General features: G+C 37.5%; 1 protein-coding gene across 8 annotated transcripts in view; it reads left to right on the top strand.

The window, feature by feature from the left end:
- Positions 1–21,413, top strand: part of FKBP15 (FKBP prolyl isomerase family member 15) — a 50,350-nt gene that overhangs the window by 19,378 nt on the left and 9,559 nt on the right. For 4 of the 8 annotated variants that reach the window (XR_013960660.1, XM_080669511.1, XM_080669510.1 and 1 more), the window contains exons 8-22: positions 843–911; positions 2,676–2,822; positions 4,034–4,170; positions 4,649–4,706; positions 6,994–7,101; positions 9,005–9,107; positions 10,039–10,148; positions 11,544–11,658; positions 13,191–13,300; positions 13,584–13,691; positions 14,103–14,197; positions 15,017–15,119; positions 16,410–16,581; positions 18,817–18,953; positions 20,673–20,828. Coding sequence is in view for 7 of the 8 variants with exons in the window: in XM_080669511.1 (XP_080525637.1) it covers positions 843–911; positions 2,676–2,822; positions 4,034–4,170; positions 4,649–4,706; positions 6,994–7,101; positions 9,005–9,107; positions 10,039–10,148; positions 11,544–11,658; positions 13,191–13,300; positions 13,584–13,691; positions 14,103–14,197; positions 15,017–15,119; positions 16,410–16,581; positions 18,817–18,953; positions 20,673–20,828 (1,728 nt within the window). In the remaining variant the exon portion in view is untranslated. The remainder of the gene's footprint in view (positions 1–842; positions 912–2,675; positions 2,823–4,033; positions 4,171–4,648; positions 4,707–6,993; positions 7,102–9,004; positions 9,108–10,038; positions 10,149–11,543; positions 11,659–13,190; positions 13,301–13,583; positions 13,692–14,102; positions 14,198–15,016; positions 15,120–16,409; positions 16,582–18,816; positions 18,954–20,672; positions 20,829–21,413) is intronic. The other 4 variants (XM_080669513.1, XM_080669509.1, XM_080669512.1 and 1 more) reach the window with 3 other exon arrangements.

Here is a 21,413-nt window from a genome sequence, read left to right as displayed (position 1 = left end):
GGGAGTCTTTTTGTAATTTAAACAACATGAGGGCTATTCAGATGTAAGGTAGTATTACGGTGAATCGCTGCTCTTGGCAAATATAAATGGTTTAGGAGCCCTGCTTTAATTCCTACTGTTGCTTTTGGGGCATGGGCATGAAATGCTAATGTATAAAATCTGCTCAGTGCCACTCATTACTTCTACTTAGAGAAAATGGAAACCAGTTTCCCAGGTGTTATTTTTGGTAGTTGTTCACGTGTATGTCTTATCCTCCTATATCAGCGTTAAACTTTATATTCTTAGAGGGTTAGGTCTTAAAACTTATTTTTAGACCTTCCAGTTGTTTCTGTCTTTCTTATAGTAGATACTATAAATAGGTTGGACTTGTTGTCTTTTACTATTTTTAAGCCATCAAAAGCTTATGGTATGGTATGTGAGAAAAAAAGTGGATTCAAGTCTCAATTTTATTCTAATGTAACCTTGTTAAGTCATTTAAACTCAAACTATTTTTCCCCCCATTGGTGGATGGAGGTTAGAGGTTAATGACAGGATTGGTATCAGCATCAGATGAGATAATTTATTTTAAAGTTCTTTAAGTTCTTTATAGATGAAAAATGCTTTTAATAGATGAAGTGACTTTTTTTTCTAAACCTGGAAAGTCAGTGCCCAGAGATATTCTGTGTGATTATGTCCTTTAGCCATGATGTGGCCCCATCTTTTCAGCTCTCTTAGGAATTAATTTTCCAGTATATTTGACATTCCCTATTCTAGAAATACTGTGCCTGGTATGTTTAGTCAGTTACATATCATAATGATTATTATTATTTTTTAAATTATCATTTACTTTGATCAAATTGCAGGTTTTTGACTCCACTGCTAACAAAGATAAGCTGCTTCGCCTGAAATTAGGATCAGGGAAAGTCATCAAGGTAAAGGCTTAATTGTGTTCTTACATGGTTTTATAAGTTGCAATAGGTTTAATTTTGGTTAAGTTTTGAAAATTTCTAACCTGGGTATCTTCTGAGAGCCTGGAAAAACTTGGTTAAAAAGAGGGGAGCCCGATTGGTGTGGCTCAGTGGTTGACCATCGACCTATGAACCATCGGAGGTCATGGTTCGATTCTCGGTCAGGACACATGCCTGGGTTGCAGGCTCAATTCTCAGAGTGGGGCATGCAGGAGGCAGCTGATCAATGATTCTCATCATTGATGTTTCTATCTCTCTCTCCGTCTTCTCCTCTCTGAAATCAGTAAAAATATATTTTAAAAAAGGGGGAGGGAAGGTGTTAACGTCTGTATTTGGGAGATTTTTCTATGAGACAATATCTAGTAATCCTGCCTTATCCTTGGTTTTGCTGTCAATGGTTTCAGTTTTCTGTGGTTTAACCACAGTCTGAAAATATTAAATGGGAAATTCCAGAAATAAACAATTCATGTTTTAAATTGTGAAGAAAGTTCACCCCGTCCTGCCTGGACGCGAATCATCCCTGCCCCAGCATATCCACACGGTAAACACTGCCTGCCCTGTGGTTGCTTAGTAGCCATCTTGGTTGCCTGTCACAGTACTGCAGTGCTTGTTTTCAAGTAATCTTTATTTTGCTTAATAATGGTCCTAATGCCATTCACATAACTTTTATTATAATGTATTCCCATCACTCTGTTTTATTATTAGTTATTGTTAATCTCTTACTGTGTCTAATTTATAAATTAAACTTTATTATAGGTATGTACTATCTGTGGTTTCAGGCATTGAAGATGGGTACATTTCTTTATTTCCTACCCTTTCTCTTTCATCCTGTAATTCTGGAAATTTTTAAATCCTTCCTACAGCCTAATAGGGAATGAAGTGAAACTGTTTTCTTCTAGAAGTGTATCATATGAGTTGATTCTTGTCTGTCTGAGATGTTTTGAATCAGCACTTCCCAATTATTGTGGGAGGCAACTGTACCATAGCAGGAGGAGCACTGAGGTCAGAGTCCAAGAACCTGGGTTCACATTGTGAATGTTTTCTTTATGTGATATAACATAAAAGGGTATTTTACACACGTGGGGAATTGTTGTGTCAGGACATATTAATGCATTGTAAAGTACTCATTCATCCGCGGGCAAAAGTCTCCATAGCATTGTTTATGATTCATTTTCTCAGAGTCTTTTGGAGACTTTTTCATGTAGATCAGAGCAATTAAAGCATGACCCTTGAAACTAGACAGATCTGGTATTGAATCTTGGCTTAACAAATTACTAACTCTAATATTGGACTGGTTATTTAACCTCCGTAAGCCTCAGTTTTCTCATCTGTAAAATGGGGATAATGCTGCTGACCTTATGAGGTTATTTTGGAGATTAAGTAACATAATGCAAGTGAGTCACTTGCCAGAGTATATGGAAAAATGTGTTTAATAAATGATTGCTTTTATTTATCTTTTAATGTCATCCTATTCCAATTTCTCTTATCATCTGAGATAAGTATATTTCATCCATCTCTGGATATGCCAGCTTTTTACACGTAAATGTAGAAGCAGTATTCTAGATATTCTTATAACCAATGGGGAGGTGGGACATTAGTTGAACTTGAGCTCTCCAGAGGTCCAAACCTGAAAGTGTGGATGAGTGAAACCTGATGATCCTATACTTCATTTTTTCTTTAGAGGAGGTTTGTACCTGATGAGCTTTTCCCCTTTTCTGTTTCTTAAAGGGCTGGGAGGATGGAATGCTGGGCATGAAAAAAGGAGGAAAGCGGTTGCTTATTATCCCTCCAACCTGTGCTGTTGGCTCTGAAGGGGTAATAGGATGGACTCAGTCAACGGATTCAATCCTGGTATTTGAGGTGGAGATTAGGCGGGTGAGTGAATTTGTGCTATGCTGTGCTGATGAGTAATCTTTGCTGGTTAAGTAAAATGAGTAAATATGTTTGGGAAAACAAGATTCTGAAGACTTTTTTTTTTTTTTTTTAAGACCAAGGTTTATATACTTCCTGGCTCTCTATTCAGAGTCTAGGCAAAGTCGTGACTGAGCAAATTACTTCTCTATACTAACCTTTTTATTTTGTCCTTAAAATAGTGATTTCTACCTAACGTGCATACTTTTTGATTTAGTAATTCCATGGCTACAAATTTATCCTATCAATTTATTCTCATAAGTATGTAAAGGTCCCTATATGTTGAGAGATACATAAAAATAGATACATAGTTTCCTCCCTCTGTCACATTGCTTGTAATACTGGAAACAACAAAGTGTCCATTATTAAGAGACTGGTTAAGTTATGTTTTTCTTCCACAGAGTGGACTTTTATATAGCTCTTAAAGAATATCCAAAATCTATTGTTAAATGAAAGAAGGAAGTTACAAAACAGTATGGAGAGTATGGTCCTGTGTGTGTGTGTGTATCCATCTACTTTGTTAACAATTCTTAATGATTCTTCTCTCTGGAAAACAGTTTTCTAGAACTAATAAACAGTAAGATGATTTTTTAAAAAAGGAATGATTCTACGTGATTTTCTCTGGAGAATGGAAATGGAGTTCAGAAAGTTTTACTTTTTTACATTCTACCTTTTTGTACCATTTAAAATTTTTGTCATGAATTTGTTGAATTTTGGTTATGGAATTTGTAACAAATTGTGGTTAATTAAATTAGCACTACTTTCTTTAAGGGCATGACCCTTGAAGTTAGACATACTCTTCAGTACTTAAAAGGGATGTTGTAGATCATTAATTTAGTAACATCGAAATAGGTTAATATATCAGTAAGTGAGCTAAGCAGATTGCAAAACAGTATGGCCCCGTTTTTGTAAAAACACATACGCCCCCACACACATGCTCATAGATAAATAAATGTGAAATACTACATCCAAAATTCTAGCAATGTTATTGCTTAGTGGTTGGATTATAGATGATTCTTGCCCCCATCCCCTTTTTGGGCTTATCTGCATTTTCTGATTTGTCTACAGTGAATAGATTATGACTTGTGTAATGAAGAATAAGTAAAATGCAAGGGGGATGGAGGGGAAAGGGTGCCTTTTTGGTGACCTGTTTCACCTGTGGGTTCTTTCCTTAGGTGAAGTTTGCCAGAGATTCCGGCTCTGATGGACACAGTGTTAGTTCCCGGGATTCTGCCGCCCCTTCTCCCATACCTGGTGCTGACAGCCTACCTGCTGATCCTGTTGTGTCACCGCCCATGCCTTTCAAGTCAGGGTCAGATACTGGATTTGTATCAAGCTCTATTTGTCCATAAAAATTATTCTTAGAGAGGTTTAGAAATAGGGGTATTGTTGAAAACTAAAAAAAATAAAAAATAATAATAATTTTAAAATGTGATGAGCAAAATGGGAAGATACTTGCATCAGATTTTTCTGACAAAGGATTAATACTCACAGTCTGTAAAAGCACTAACCCAGATCTTTAAGAATGCCTGCTAAACCCTGGAATACAGTTGGTTAAAAGGCATAATCACAAACTGCATATTGAAGGAAAAAAATGTGAATAAGCATTTGGATAGAAAATTACTCATCTTCCCTAGCTTTTAGAGATTAAGCAAACTAAAGAGTTAAATTTTTGTTTTACAGCTATTAAATTGGCAAACATTTTCAAAAACAATTTGTTTATCAGTATAATTTAGACTCGTGGTTATGGATTTTGTTTTCATCTCAGGATATGTTCTATTTGCTTTCAGGGAGCCGGCTCTTCGTATCAAATCTAATTCCCTCAGTGAACAGCTTACAGTCAATACAGTGAGTATATGAATCTGTCTTCCCTCACCCCCAGTTTGCTGAAAAGTTTTCATGTATGGGTAAAGATAAGAAAATGTTGAGAACTATAAATGTAGCTGGAAGTCAATGGTTAGTCTCTTCATTTCCCCTTACTTCTGCATAGACAGACCTGGGTTCAAATCTTTATTCTTCAAATCATGTGGCCTCCAGAAAGTTACCTAGCTTCTCTGATCCTCAGCTTCTTTATTATTAAAATGCAAATAATTCTCACAGCTTCCTTATAGAGTTCTTGTAACGATTAGATATATGTTTGTAAAACACTAAGCTCAGAGCCTACTTATAGTAGGACTTCAATAATCTCTCAAGAGATTTTTATGAGGTTTACATGAAATAATGCCTATGGAGTTTTTAGTATTATGTCTGGCATATTGTAAAAGTGCCTAACATTGACTTATTATTATTGTAATTACACTACATGTCTACATATTTTCATTCTCTCAGAGGAATTCTGTACTAATTCACCAGCTAGTTGACTTTGAACAGGACACTGGCCTCTGTGTTTCCCCAAATGTAAGATAAGATCAACACACTGTTATAGTAAAATTTGGATTTGAATATCTTGAAGGAGGATGTACACTAGTTTACTGCTGCCCTGCCTGGTTTGTGATGGCATCTGAGTTTGCTACATGTGGATGAGATGATAACTAAAGTACTTCAAGTTCTAAAGTTCTGTGACCTTCATCTACCATATTTGGAAACAAGATGATTGTGTGGAGTGAAATTGATAAGTAATTTCTCTCTAACCCTAGTTTGCTCGTTTATATTCAGCCCAAAGCAGGAATTATTAAGCAAATAATTGATCTGATATGTGTAAAAGTGATCTCCTAATTCAGCCAAAGAATCAGAAGAAAACTGAAAAACAAATATAATTTTAGATTTTTAAACGATCACAAAAAATTGTCCAGTATTGGTTCTATTGTGCTTTCTAAACATGGCTACTTTTGTCAACTATTTCTAAGTTTCAGTAACCTTTAGTACACTAGTGATCTCCTGCCTTTCTTTTTAAAAACTTTTTTTAAATTGAGGCAAAATTCACATAACATAAAATTAACCATCTTTCTCTTTTTTACATTTAAATTTTTATTTTTTGTTTTGAATAAGTAATTACATTCAAATAGTATAGTTAGCAAAACAATATAACAAGATATACATTGAGAAGACTGATTTCTACCCCTGCTCGCATCTCACCACTCATTCCATCTCACACCTCTTAGGTAACTGCTTGTATTAGTTTCTTATATATTCTTTCAATTTTTTTTTATGCAGATGCAAACAGATTTGAATATGTGTTTTATTTCTCTTCCCTTCTTTCACAAAAAATAGCGTAGTATATATTATCTACCTTGCTTTTTACGTATTATAATATATATAACGATATCTTTTCATATTAGTGTATACAAAGTTTTCTCATTCTTATTTTGTCTCTAGGATAATAGTATTCTATTGTATGAAGTCTTCTCTTGACAGAGACAACATTTTTTTATTATGCATCTCCATCAGTTAAGGAAAAAATGAGCACATACTCTCAGTCCATGTCTGTTTACGAATTATATAATAAAGTTCTGTCAATCCTTGTAAACAGGTATATTATCTTGTTTACTGTAGCTTTAAAATAATTTAAAAATAGAGGTTATGATAATTTCTTTCTGTGCTCAATAGATCATCTTATGTACTCTCCACTGAAGGCTGTACTTTGGACCAGTTAATGGATGCATATGCTTCTAGTACAGGGGCTAGTGTGTAGTCAGGGTTACTACACTAATAAGTAGTCAGTGCCAAGTCATAGTTAAATGAACCCGAATTTAGAACAAAGAGCTCCTGTTTTCTTCTCTCCCCACATATCTTCTGAATATCTACCTACTGAATTTTCCCCGGACTTTTGAGAGGGTACAATCATCTAAAATGCCTCCTTCCTTTAATCTCTACTTTATTTTTCATCTGTAAAATGAGAATAATTAACTGAGGACTGAGGAGTGACCTGGTGGGGAGACTTGATTGAAATGAAGTAATACATATGAAACCACTTTGTCTAATACAAACATATAGGAAATTATTTTTACTCTTATTATTATGTATGACCCTTGTATGTTTCTAGGCCAGAAAATGTTCTCGTTTTCTAGAAGAGATGATTTCAACTAGATATGTCAGGGGGACTTGTTGAGTATGATACAAGAGCCAAAGACATAGAGTTAACTGAAGGTAATGAACCTTGATAACAGTGATTTTTATGACTTTCCTGTCTTTTTAGAATCCTGATACAGTCAAGGCCAAGTTGATCTCTCGGATGGCTAAAATGGGCCAGCCCATGCTGCCCATCTTTCCACCACAGCTGGATTCCAATGACTCAGAAATTGAAGTATGTTCCCCTGACTGTATTAGAATGACTAGTGCAGAAGTTGCTATCATCTATTCCTTTGGTTGAAATTATTGCTTTTTCTGCCTCTAACCCAGAATCATTATTTAGAGAGTTTGTATTCAAAATGATATAGGTTGTTATTGGTACATGTGTTTCTATTATGATAGCAGTTCCTCTGAGAAATGGAAGTAATTTCATACATCTGCCACAAGAACTGGGCATTTTAAGTAGGTAATTTAGCCTTCCACTAGAAACTCTATTGCCAGTAAAAATCACTCTAAGCATCATGATGCCCAACTCATGAAAGATGCTCAACTAGTATTTGTTGATTGAATGTTCAGGCCCTCTTGGGAAATGGTGGTCTTCCCACTGATGTTATCTATACTAAAGATAACACTGTTGTGTCTTCTGGCATTGTATGTGGTGTGATTTTTTTTTTTTGAAGTTCAAGAATTTTGTTGCAATCAAATCAGCTTTTTTCCTTTATGATTAGAAAGCTTTCCCAATCACATGTGTTTTAAAGAAATATTATTTTACATTTAGATCTAAAATTTTAACCCATCTTAAAATTGTATGATATGAAATATCTTAATTTTAATTCTTTTCTCATTGGTTGGTTCTTTATTGATGAGACCATCCTTTTTCAATTGAAATGCTTAATAGAGATTGATTTTTTTATTTTTATTTTTTGATGTAAAACATAGAAAAGGTCATACTCCTAAGAAAAATTTTCCAAAATAGTTTTATTTTTTATAACTTTGTTTTATCTCTTTTTGGATAAGTGATAAGTAGATTTAACACTTAAAGGAGAGATTTCTGTTGTCATAGGATTGATTTTTATCTGGTCTATGGAAATGAAATTTGGACGAGATCATATTCTTACTAAAAATTTCAAGTGTTACTTATTCATTATAGAATAATTTGAATTATAAAGAAAGAAGAAACATATTTGATAAAAAGAGCATTCTTCTGTATATATTGCTGTGTAACCTGATTTTTTAACTTAGTGTCATGTCATAAACATTTATGTTAATATCAATAATATAAGGTAAATAAAGCAAAGCATTATTATCTTTAAAGGCAACCCAGTGCTCTATTATATTGATTTGTCATAATTCCGTTCACTCTGTTGTTAGACATTTAGGTTAATTTAGAGCTATAGTGATGTAAAGTGGGATGCTTTTCTAGAAGTGCATAATACATTTCTGAGTATGTCAGGAACAAGAGGAAGCATCAAAGTAAAAGAATGAGATTTCAGACCTTGTGTAGCAAAGCAGGTCACAGTCACTATACATTGTGCCTCAGGTTTTTCTTTGCCTTCTCTAAGGAAGATGTTTGTAAGATAACTTTGTTTAGAGTTATAGTAGAGAACAACAGTGCTTTGATTTTTATGAACAGAAAGAATGGGGGAAAACACTCCTAAAAGCATATTATCCCCAAAACATTATGGTAACGAGATGCAGTGAATCCTGGTGTATCTGTTTTCATTGAGTACCTTCAGATCTATGGAGATTATTTAGTAGGAATGAAGAGGCTGGATTATTCCCTGGGTTTCCTTGCAAGAGACCCCTCTTCTGTGGGAACAAATAGGTTAGTCTTAAGGTCACTGCTATTTTGGTAAATGATACATTCTGGAGAGCAGTCAGTTTAGCTGCCTCAAATAATAAAACTTAATGTTTGAGGAAATTATATTCAATTATTTGATAAGATTTACAGGGAGAAGGGATTTTACTCTATTATGTAATATAGTGCTTTCTCCCCACAATCCACACCCCAAACTCTTGCCTTCCTGCTTGATTTTCCTTCCTCTTCTGTGTTGTAAGCAGGGTTAGGGTGTATAGTCAGCCTTAGTCTTCAGCTAAGGACTCATACATAATAACGAAAACGCTGGTGTCTGTTTCAGGAAGTCAACGCTCTGCGAGGAGCTGGACAACCCATGCCGACTCCATCCATTCAGCCCTCTCTTCAGCCTGCCCAGCCAGTGCTACCACAGGTTACCACACACGGTAAGGAAGCCTCTGTGACTCTGGCCTTGAATTGGGTCGGCACCAAAGTTATCATCACTATTCTTTTTTTTTTTCTTTTTTTAAAAATATATTTTATTGATATTTTACAGAGAGGAAGGGAGAGGGATAGAGAGCTAGAAACATCGATGAGAGAGAAACATCGATCAGCTGCCTCCTGCACACCTCCCACTGGGGATGTGCCCGCAACCAAGGTACATGCCCTTGACCGGAATCAAATCCGGGACCCTTCAGTCCACAGGCCGACGCTCTATCCACTGAGCCAAACCGGTTTCAGCTTATCACTATTCTTTATATTGTTAGGCTGCATCGTTTTAGTACTGAGAATTGGACTAGAATGTAAAACTTGTCAGTTCATCCCTGGGTAGGGCATTTTCAGACCTGGTGGTGTATTGAGTCTGCTTGCTGTGTTGCATTGACAGTTTTGGAATTATGCACTCAGCTAATGAGGTATCTCTCTCTGTATAAGTCTGCGCTTCCTGTCAGCTGATGGGATTGTCCGTTTGAGTCAAAAGCCCCTGAGAACACCCACTTTTGTTCCACTAGCCCAGTGGTCGGCAAACTCATTAGTCAACAGAGCCAAATATCAACAGTACAACAATTGAAATTTCTTTTGAGAGCCAAATTTTTTAAACTTAAACTTGTTCTAACGCCACTTCTTCAAAATAGACTCGCCCAGGCCGTTGTATTTTGTGGAAGAGCCACACTCAAGGGGCCAAAGAGCAGCATGTGGCTTGCGAGCCACAGTTTGCCGACCACGGCACTAGCCCATAGCTGAGACTCCAGTAGAATTGGTTTTAAAAGATTAGGTGAGGAAAGTGGTCAAGGCTGAAGCCCGAAGGTTTGTAAGGTGCTACTTTGGACTCATACAAGCAAGAGTGGGTAATGGTGAAAACCTCTTGCTTTATCTTAGCACCTCAGCCATCTGTTTCTGGACTCCAAGCACCCTCTGCTGCCTTAATGCAAGTTGCATCTCTTGATTCCCACTCTTCAGCTGTATCTGGAAGTTCCCAGTCCTTTCAGGTAATAACATTTAAAAACCATGTCATTTATAATCTGTAATTTATAATGGTCCCAGTCAGTCTCTTTTCTTCTTCCTGCGCAGTTCATACAATAGCAGCTCTCTACAATGAGAGATTATAGTTTTTTCCCTTCCTGAACCACCACTTTTTCATCCCTAAACCAGTCAAAAGATTATGTGCCTTATGGGTTGTTTTAAAGATTAAGTGCAAGAACAGACAAAGCATCTGGTTCAAAGCCTGGCACACAGTCAAGGCCCAATCCATGTTTGTTTCCTTTTCACACATGCCTAGCAGAGGGATACACGCCTTCTGTCTTCTTTTCTTTCAGACAGCTGATAGGCTAAGATTCTGCACTGTACTCAGCACAGTAATTGTAGGTTGAGGGTGGAGGCTGCATAGAAAGTACAGCTGGACTCTGTCCTCTAAAAGTGATTCCTTAAAGTAGGTTTTTTCTGTTTTTACAGAAGGCAGCCTGTCTGCCTCTGCTGACTGTTTACCAGGATAGTGGACACTTTCTTCTGCTCCTGTACCTTTGATGGATAAGACATACTCCCAATGATAACAGGGGCTCACTTCCTTGGTGATACTTAATGGAGGGGTGGAGTGTTGGTGGACAAGGTGTATCAGAATTGAAAAAGTCCCACTTGCTTTCTCTCCACTCCCTGAAGGAGAATTATCATCCCAGAGACTAATATTTTTTAATATATAATTAATGGGTAATTATATATCTGAAATTATATAAGCTTCATTTCTTTAATTCAAAGAATAATAACTATCATTAAAATAACAGCTGCTGTTTGTTGAGCATTTACTATCTGCCAGACACTTAACTTATTAGCTGTTAGGAACATTACCTATATACCACTACATTTCGTCCACACAACAATCCTAAGGAGTGGTGTTACTGTTTTCATTTTATATTGGAGGTGACTGAGGTTCAGAGGAAAATAGAGCTCTTGGTTACACAGATAAGCTGAAGGTAGCAGGAGAGAGGCATCCTTTGGAACCTGGTGGATTTAGTTTGGCATCTCAGTGAACAACTCTCCTTTTTCCTCAATGGAAATGAAGCAGAGTTGTCTTAGTTTTAACATTTCTTAAACCACCAATAGGCCTGATGGCTGAGGAGTGAATTCTTACTTAATCAAATCGTATCACCAGAGGACTGAGGAGTGACCTGACACCCTTCCCTCCCTTTCTAAGTAGGACTTCAGTGACCGGGTTACAAAGCTAATGCTCCTGCTGCAATTCTTAATAACAAACCTGATCTCATCCATCTCCAGCTTCAATAAGTTTGAGTTTCCTTCCAGCTTGTCCACTTGATTCTATCAAAGATAAAGTAAGGAAAAAAGAGAGGCACAAATGTTTATAAACCAGCTGTAACTTGGCATTTTCTCAGCCCTATGCAGGTATGCCAGCCTATGGTTATCCCCAGGCATCAACTGTCACCTCCCAGCTGCAACCCGTTCGGCCCTTGTACCCAGCACCTCTCTCTCAGTCTCCCCATTTTCAAGGTAGGTAGTTTCTGCTGTGCTCTCCTTCCTCCCATCTGGTTTTCAGGTTTACTCCAATAGATCTCTGCCCTTTTTTTCTTATCTTTTTAAAAGTAGCTTTCTCTAGGTATTATTTACAGACCATGCAATTCACTCATTTTAAGTGTATAATTCAATGATTTTTATAGTAAATATATGGAGTTGTACAACCATCACCACAATCCAATTTTAGAACATTTCCATCATTCCGCCCCCTCCAAATAAAACCCCTCATTCCACTTTCTGGGTTTTGTTTCTTGCATTTTTTTCCCAGCCCTTTTTTAATTCCTCTGTCAGTGTGGCTCTGTAGAATTTATTAAAAATAGCAAAACATTGGAGGAAATTGGGAGAAAGCATGATGGCTGTTTGTGGATGTGCAATATCTCAGGTGAAAGCTAATCTATTAAAATTTTTTAATTATGAAAATAATACACTTTTATTAAAAGGCCGAATAACACAAAAGTGAAAATTACTGTCCTCCATCATTAAAACCCCCTGACCATTGGAAACTGTTATTAACAGTTACTTAGGTAACTTTTCAGGTATCTTGTCAGGTATCTTGTATGCTTGTACAAGTGTGGTTGTCTAGTGTATAAAACAAAAAATAAAATGTAAACAGCTGGGATGGTGTTCTACCTTCTTGTTCTGAAGCTTGTCTTTTGCGTAATAATCATCTTTGCTATTAGGATAGTGGTTGGAAGAACAAGTATATCCTACAACATAATTTATGGGTTTCCTGGATGCAACCTTTGTCTGGAAGCCCTGTCCCTTCTCTGTCCAGGAAACCATGAAATCTGTCATCTCCTCTGTATAGTTACCATCCCTCCCTCCTCTCCTTCAAGAGACATGATTGTGTCTGTGTGTCACCAAATAGTTAATCTTGCTTTTTTTTTTCTTTAAATACATTTTTTTATTGATTTCAGAGAGGAAGGGGGAAAGAGAAAGGGACAGTGACATCTATGATGAGAGAGAATCGAGCCTGCAACCCAGGCATGTGCCCTGACTGGGAATCGAACCTGTGACCTCCTGGTTCATAGGTCGACACTCAACCACTGAGCCACACCAGCTGGGCGAATCTTGCTTTTCTTTGTGCTCCTTTTATACATTCTTTTGTAATGATCTGTTTACATGTGAGTCTCTGCCCACCAGACTGTGAGCTTGCCTGGGGTAGGAACCATGTTTTATTAATTGTTGTATCCCTGGTACCTGGCACGCAGTTGGAAGAATGGAGAAACAATCTGAGCTGCTAGTGCTATTGCAGATGCAAGTGAGCATACTTTTGCCCTTGGACCAGGCTGTATCCCCTGGTACATTTTGCAGGAGCATAACCTGGTTATTGTTAGCAGCCTTTTGGGTCTGTCTGCTCTACATCTTCTCCTGAAGTGTCAGTACAGCATTCTCTGGTATTTAGAAATGTTTCTTTCTTTCCTCTGCTGAGAGAGCTGTTGGCTTTTCCTCATACAATGTCCTCTACTCCAGTTTCGTTAGTTTCTTTTTTACTTATTTCTGTTTAGGATCTGGTGACATGGCTTCATTTCTCATGACTGAAGCCCGACAGCATAATACTGAAATTCGGATGGCAGTCAGCAAAGTGGCTGATAAAATGGATCACCTCATGACCAAGGTGCCTGTCAGGTTGGGGACTATGTTGAAAATGGATACAAGCACGGGGTACAAATAGGGAGCAACTAGGGCTGTAGGTAAACTCTTTCTTGGTTTCCTATGTTAATAGTAGTTATTTCCCTAGAGAATAGTTACTGGGATCCAGTTCGCAGAAGAAAGCTCTAGTTTATATTAGAGATTGTCTTAGAAACTCAGCCCCCTCAAAAAAGTGATTCTATCTTGGGTATGTTATATTTCTCCACTTAAAACTTTCTCACTAAGTTGTTCTGGCACCCCTTTTGTAGGTTGAAGAGTTACAGAAGCATAGTGCTGGCAATTCCTTGCTCATTCCTAGCATGTCAGTTACAATGGAAACAAGAATGATCATGAGCAACATCCAGCGAATTATTCAGGTAAGGTGATCGGGAACAGAGCATAGCCTGGAGTCTTGCCCCTGTTCTCTCCCAGGACTTATTACCCTTTAAAACCTCCACTCCAGAAATAGAGAGCATGTGATAAATGCCACACTGAGGTGGGAAATTCTGGAAAATCCATTATGGCTTAATTCCAAGTGACATCACTATATAGTCAGGAGGAAACATTTCTCTCTGAGCATATTTCAGAATTTTGCTTTATTTTATAGCCATTTATATGTTTAATCTATTGGGCATAGTGATTTGTAGCCCTCAGGTATAAGTTGTTTTAAGTATTATATAAGTTTTTTTTATCTCAAAATATGTAATGTCGCTGTCCAAGTTGATTCCCTTTTATCTGGCACTTTTCTCTTAAAAACTTAAGATATACATCATACATTTTGAATCCAGGAAAATGAAAGATTGAAGCAAGAGATCCTTGAAAAGAGCAGTCGGATAGAAGAACAGAATGACAAGATTAGTGAACTAATTGAACGAAATCAGAGGTAATGACAGGTACGGGGCACTAGCTAGGATGGACAAAAGGGTTTAATTTGTAAATGCCCAAGTTAAAGAAACATATTTGTTTAGGGCAAATTATCTGTATTTCTCCTACTTCTGTTTCCTGCCTGTCATGTGAATTATTGCTTGTTTTCTGAGAGGCGTTTCAGTAGAAAGAGCTAAGTAGGCTGTGATGTAAGGCAGACCTGTGTTTGAATCCCAGCTCTGCTCTTCATTTGTTACCTGGCTTTGGGTATTGTGTTTATTCCTACTGGCTCTAGTTTCCATAAAAGTGATGCTAATACTTAGAAAAGTATCAACTCTTCCTCTTCTGTGTAGGTTGAATCTATTTAATCAACGAGAACCTCACTGATTTCCCAAGCATTTTGTAATTTTTCTAGATCCTTTTGAAGATTTAAGGATGGGTCAGGGATACATGTCATAGCATATAGTGTTTCACTTAAAAAAAATCATTCTCCCATATTTTTCTTCTTCATGTCTCTTGTCTTTCACATGGAAGGGGGGCAGGGAGGGGTTTTCTTTTCTTCCCTCTTGCAGCCTTACTCCAGTCTCTTTTGCCTTCTCATCCCCTTTCACCACAACACACACCCTTCCAATTTCTCTTCATTATGCAAATTCAAAGCAGTTCACCTCCAACCCAGGTTCCTGACTCCAAACTTGATTGCAGCTCTAAGGGAAAGAAAAAGCTTTTATATTGTTGTTCATGAAGGTAGAGAGCAATGTTGTGAGGACTGAATGTGTGTTACACCTGGAATACATTTGATGCTTGATAAATGTTTTCTTTTTCCCTATTTATTTCATAGGTATGTTGAGCAGAGTAACCTGATGATGGAGAAGAGGAACAACTCACTTCAAACAGCCACAGAAAACACACAGGCAAGAGTATTGCATGCTGAACAAGAGAAGGTAAAGTAACTGGGGAGAGAAAAGCCCAGGTCAGGATGTGTAGAGCTCAGGAGTGGTCCTGTGTACGTAATTACCAATCTGCTTTTCAACAGAATTTTTGCCATCATTGGGAAGAGAACTAGAAATCTTCCAGTAGATTTTAATATGTCCATCATTCAGATATCTGTTATGTAATATACTTTGCAATAAGTTGACTCAGAAACAATCACTGATCTTAGTAATTTATGAATTATACAGCTTATTACAAACTAAATTTACTCTGTTGATAAGAAAGTAGACAACTGTAAAAATGCATGTAAAGTATAAGAGCAGTAATGGTAGTAGCAGTATAATAGTGCAGGAGAGATGGTTCAACCCCATGACTACATTGCTGTCCAAAAAGCAAGACTAGTCACGAGAAGAGCAACCACTTACTGCCTTTCCTGTTAGCTCATTTCTAATTTTTACAGAAGCCCATCAGTTCAGGTGAAATTAAGGTGGAATTTGTCACTTGTTTTTACCATTTCTTTTTATTGACGTTCTTTTAATCATCATTTTCTTTATCACTCTTAATACACAGAATATCATCAGATTAGATTTTGCAACCATTATTTTACTTCAGTTTGTCTAGTGCAGAGCACCATTTAACATACATCAAGCAGTCAAAAGTTGAAGCATTCCCTTCTTTTATTAGCTCTGTTTTTCTAAGAACCCCCAAAGCAGTAACTCTCATGGGACTGATCTTTACATTATAGGACTAATGGTAGTGCAGTACTACAGGGGAGAAATTATAGTTGATTGCCATTGAAGACATTCAGTTTAAATTTTTAAATTTCCTTTTTTTATTTAAAAAAAAATACATGTAGAAAAGTTAGGAAATGGTAGGAATACCTTTTTTTCATGTATCAGATTGGTGATGTTTACCAATAGGTTGTGACTGTATCCAGTGCCATTAATATTCTTGGACAACACCATTCAGGGTAGTTGTATCTTAATTTGCTTAATTAAGCCCATTTTTGAGCATTTTATTTTTTCATTCTTTTTCAACTATATACAATGCTACGTCAAACATCCTTGTAGCAACATTTTTGTAATCTTCCAAAGTATTTCCTAAGGACAAATTTCTTCAGGAGAATTCCTGAGTCAGACACGTGGTACATTTGAAGGTCTGATTTTAGTTCAGTGCAGATTGAAGGTGGGCTTAGCTCCCTTTCTACCAGTTCAGTCAGCATAGAGTGTGTGAGGTTGGGTCATCACTTAGAGACAAAGAACACCCATTTTAAAGTGACGTCATACTTTGTTACTCTTCAGGCCAAGGTGACGGAAGAGTTAGCAGCAGCCACTGCACAGGTCTCTGACCTGCAGCTGAAAATAACTGCTCACCAAAAGAAAGAAACAGAGCTGCAGATGCAGCTGACAGAAAGCTTGAAGGAGACAGACCTCTTCAGGGGCCAACTCACCAAACTGCAGGCCGAGCTCTCAGGTATGTCCTGTGTAGAGAGGGCTGGGACTTTGACCATTTAAAATAAAGGAATGCCCTAACCGGTTTGGCTCAGTGGATAGAGCGTCGGCCTGCGGACTGAAGGGTCCCGGGTTCGATTCCGGTCAAGGGCATGTACCTTGGTTGCGGGCACGTCCCCAGTGGGGGGTGTGCAGGAGGCAGCTGATCGATGTTTCTCTCTCATCGATGTTTCTGACTCTCTATCCCTCTCCCTTCCTCTCTGTAAAAAAATCAATAAAATATATTAAAAAAAAATAAAATAAAGGAATTAAACTATTTCCTTCTTCTCAATACCTTTGGCATAATGCTCATGAAGTTTGTGAAGACTGAGCCAAAAAATTAAGGTGGGCCAGTATAAACCTACATGATGATTTGATGTAAAGGACAACAAAAGAACTGACCATGCATGTAGAATTGATCAGTGGCCACAGTTCTGCTTTGTTTGAGCAAGGGTTGGCCTTCAATATCTTTGGACTTACAGTTGGCCTCGTAGGCCTGGACGTTAGAGTTGCTCTAACTCTTGACAGAGGAAGTTTTTGAAAGAGGTGCTCTCTGTACTGGTTGCCTGTTTCCTGGAGAACAGATTGCAGCTCTTTAGCCAGCACTTGGGGCCCCTCCATCTTGGCTTATTTCCCTTATGCTGCTCAGTTCATCCTGGCTCTACTCTTCAGCACATCTGTAGTTCTTATCTTGCTTTATATCCATGCTGTTCTCTGGACTTGGTGTGCTCACCCTCACCAATATTCCCATTTTTTCCCCCCAAAATTTGCCTCTTTCAGAAGATTTCCTTGTTTTTCCCCTACAATATTTGATCTTCTTTAAAAATTTTTTTCCTCAGGCATCATTACAGCCATTCTCACATGTTGCCTTTGATGAGCCCTATTTATATGTATGTTTTCCCCTCTAGAATGCAAGCCCCTGGAGGGCAAGGATGGTGTCTCGCTCATATTTGTAAAGGCCTTTCCTCCAAATTAGTGTTAATCCAGTGCTCAAAGGTGGCACAAAGGTGGTGCTCAAGCCATGGTGACTTGGATAGAAGATTTGGGAAGACCAGCATGTTGATGCATCCACCTCAGTGTATAGAAACAAATGTGGAAGACACAGATGGGACCAGTGGGTGGAGCTGGAGCAGCAGCAGAGTGGGGAAGAAGCAAACTTCACTGCCTGATAGCTAAAAAAAACAGTGATGTCAGTTGGTACAGTGACATCTTAAAGACAAATCCCTTTTCTTTTAGAGCATAACCTGGGTGCGCATGAGAGATAGGCTTAGATTTAAATGTCATACAGATACCTTCTTTTCTGCTTTTGTGGTGCCCTGTGACAATTACCTCAAGAGTTCTGTAGGGTCTCAAAAATTTTCTAAACAAAATAAATGATGCATTACATTTTTAAAGAGGTATTTCAAATAGCTTTATTTGAGAAGGCATATTTTGAAAGCAAACTTTTGGTAGGATATTCCAGCTACCAAGAAACTTGAGAATATCTCACCCAGCCAGTGAGAAAGGGCTGGACCAATACCAGACAGATCTGTCTAACGTGCTAAGACAGTGACTGCAGTGGAATTGTGGGAGTGATATATTTTTAAGGTGGTCTCTAACTGCTTGGAGCTTTTCCGTTTTGTACGGGTAAGTGGGGAAGTCACTATATAGTTTGATGAATCTATGGCTGGTCAGTGAGGTGATAACTGAAAGGACTGAGGGAAGATACTGTGTGGTAGGATTGGGAGATCACAGAATGCAGCTTTGAAGAAGCTTCCGGGATGCTGTAGAGTAGTGGTTCTCAACCTTTCTAATGCCGCGACCCTTTAATTCAGTTCCTCATGTTGTGGTGACCCCCAACCATAAAAATACTTTCGTTGCTACTTCATAACTGTAATTTTGCTACTGTTAATGAATCGTAATGTAAATATCTGTGTTTTCCGATGGTCTTAGGCTCTATAGCAGCAGTTCTCAACCTGTGGGCCGCAACCCACAGGTTGAGAACCGCTAGCAGGGTTGCCTAAGACCATCGGAAAACACAGATATTTACATTACGATTCATAACAGTAGCAAAATTACAGTTATGAAGTTGCAACGAAAATAATTTTATGGTTGGGGGTCACCACAACATGAGAAACTGTATTAAAGGGTCGCGGCATTAGAAAGGTTGAGAACCACTGCTGTAGAGCATACTGTAGCTCTTGTTCTGCAGCTAAGTCTCTCTGTTGTTACATCCCAGAGCTCCAAGAAACCTCTGAGCAAGCACAGTCCAGATTCAAAAGTGAAAAGCAAAGTCGGAAGCAACTGGAACTCAAGGTGACAGCGCTGGAGGAAGAGCTGGCTGACCTTCGAGCTGAGAAGGAGTCTCTGGAAAAGGTAAGTTTTACAACTGAACTGTCTCTGTTGAACCCCAGTGGCCAGGGTTAGCTGTTTAATACACATTTTTACTTTCCTTTTAAAGATTACAATAGTATTCAAATAAGACAGGAAAGTATAAAATTAAAATAAATTTTATCTTAAAAAATGCAATTTTTCTTTTCCCCCTGTCTAATCTCATATGTTAGAGGTAGCTATAAACAATGTGTCCTTCTAGCTTGTTTTCTGTGTGTATAAAACACACACACGCTCACTTATACCTACATACACATAGCTACACTGATGATCATGTTTTAACAATAATGGGATCATATTTAATGCTTTTTCACAACATTGTGGACATTGTACTAATGACAATGTGAACGTTCTCATTCTTTTTAACTGCTGCATAGTCTGCTACGAGGTGGTACCATAATTTACTTCACTATTCACCTATTGATGGATATTTATGTTTCTGTTTCAAGCATTGCTGCTTTGGACATCCTTGTACTATATAACTATTTTCGCAAATTTATTTGAGCATTCCATAAAATAGATGGTTTGAATTAGAATTGCTGGATCAGAGGAAGTGCTATACATCTAAAGTTTTAAAATAAATATTGCCAGGTTGTCAGAAAGAGAGTGGGCTGGCTTACATTTCCAGCACTATGTGCGTAAACCGTTTCTTCATCCCTTCTTCAAATCTGCATATATCAAGTTTTTCTAATCTTTATAGTCTGATAGGTGACACATGCTATCTTGTTTTAACATGTATTTTTGTTAGTAGTAAAGCTTTCATATATTTAATACCTATTTGTTTTCTTCTGTGCCCTCTTTCCTTTGCCCTCTTTTCTATTATAATATTAGTTTGATTTGTAAACACTATTAAGGGTGTTAATCCTTTGCCAGTTATAGATGCCACAAATATTTTTCTAGTTTTTTTTTAAACTTTATTTATAGTATCTTTTGTTGTGTTAAAATTTTATTATCAGCATAATTTCAGCCCCGTTGAACAAAGTGGGCAAATTTCTGTCTTCTCTATTTTCTGGGATGGTTTAAATATAAAAAGAACAAACTATTTCTGAGGTTTCAGTAAAACTCCCTAGTAAAGAAAACCCTTTTGGCCTAGTGCAGTGGTCGCCAAACTGCGGCTCACAAGCCGCAGTTTGCCGCTCTGTTGACTAATGAGTTTGCCGACCACTGGCCTAGTGCCTTTTAGGGGATAAATCTTTAAGCTCCATTTTTTAGTTTCTTCTATGATTTTTATCAGTGTGGTGTGTTTTTTTTTAACCAATTCATTCTGATTTTGTGACTATTTTCAGTTTTTCATTGTTATAGATCCTTGTAACACACAGTCTTCATGAACATGGTTTATTATTTCCTTAAGATAAATTATAGTTTGTGGAACTTCTGGGTGTGCATATTTTGAAATCTTTTCACAGGACTGCCAAATCACCACCTAAAGAGTATACCCATTTCTTTTCTTACCAACTGGGCATGAATGTGTCCACTTCACTATTGAGTTATTCCTCACCTCTTAATAGAATTATAGTTAAACCTTTTGTTTTCCTCCTTGTTACAACTTTCCTAACCCCCAAGTAACCAAGAATGTTAAATTAACTAAAAAATGCATTGTTTTCAGAAATGAAGTAAGGACTCATGACACAGTCACCACTGCCACCCTCTCCATTTATCCTCTATTAAACAGCTAGAGCTGATTATGGTTCTCTTGTTCCTAAGAACCTCTCAGAAAGGAAAAAGAAGTCAGCTCAAGAGCGCTGTCAGGCTGAGGAGGAGATGGATGAAATTCGCAAGTCATACCAGGAGGAATTGGACAAACTTCGACAGCTCTTGAAAAAGGCCCGTGTGTCCACAGACCAAGCAGCTTCAGAGCAGGTAATAGGAAACAGCACTTTGGAAATAAAAGGAAGGCATGAAGGGCTCAGAAAAGTTTCTAGTTTCTTCTTTATCCTTTCTGATGACATTTCTCATAGTCAGTGCTCTCATTTTGGAGAAAGATGGGAGAACGCAATCCAGATACAGGGGTGGGCAAAAGTAGGTTAAATTACCACTCATGATCTAAAAGATAAATCATAAGTAGGAATATGAAATAATAACAATAAGAAGACAAATAATACAAATAAATAATACAATAATTAATAAGTAATAATACAAGAATAAACTTTTGCCCACCCCTGTATATACAGAAGAGGCAGGAATCAAATAGGTAATCTTTCTGTTTTTAAAGCTTAGTGGAAATTGAACTATATAAGTAAAACATGAAAAAAAAGTCTATTAAAAAATTTCAAACATTTTAAGGTTAAAGTCCTCAACCACCAGATATCATCTTTCCGACACATTGTTACCCTTCAAAACAAGGGGGTTTATTTAGGTAATCATCCAGGAGAACTGGGGATAGTGGTAGGACACAGCTGGATCTCCAGTCCATCTGACAGTGACCTTTCTCCCTGTAAGTTCATA

The sequence above is a fragment of the Plecotus auritus genome (genome assembly GCF_963455305.1).
Source record: "Plecotus auritus genome assembly, chromosome: 5".
In the NCBI taxonomy this organism is placed as follows: domain Eukaryota; kingdom Metazoa; phylum Chordata; class Mammalia; order Chiroptera; family Vespertilionidae; genus Plecotus; species Plecotus auritus.
Note: the sequence above shows the minus strand (reverse complement) of the source record. Positions and strands in the feature narration are given on the sequence as shown.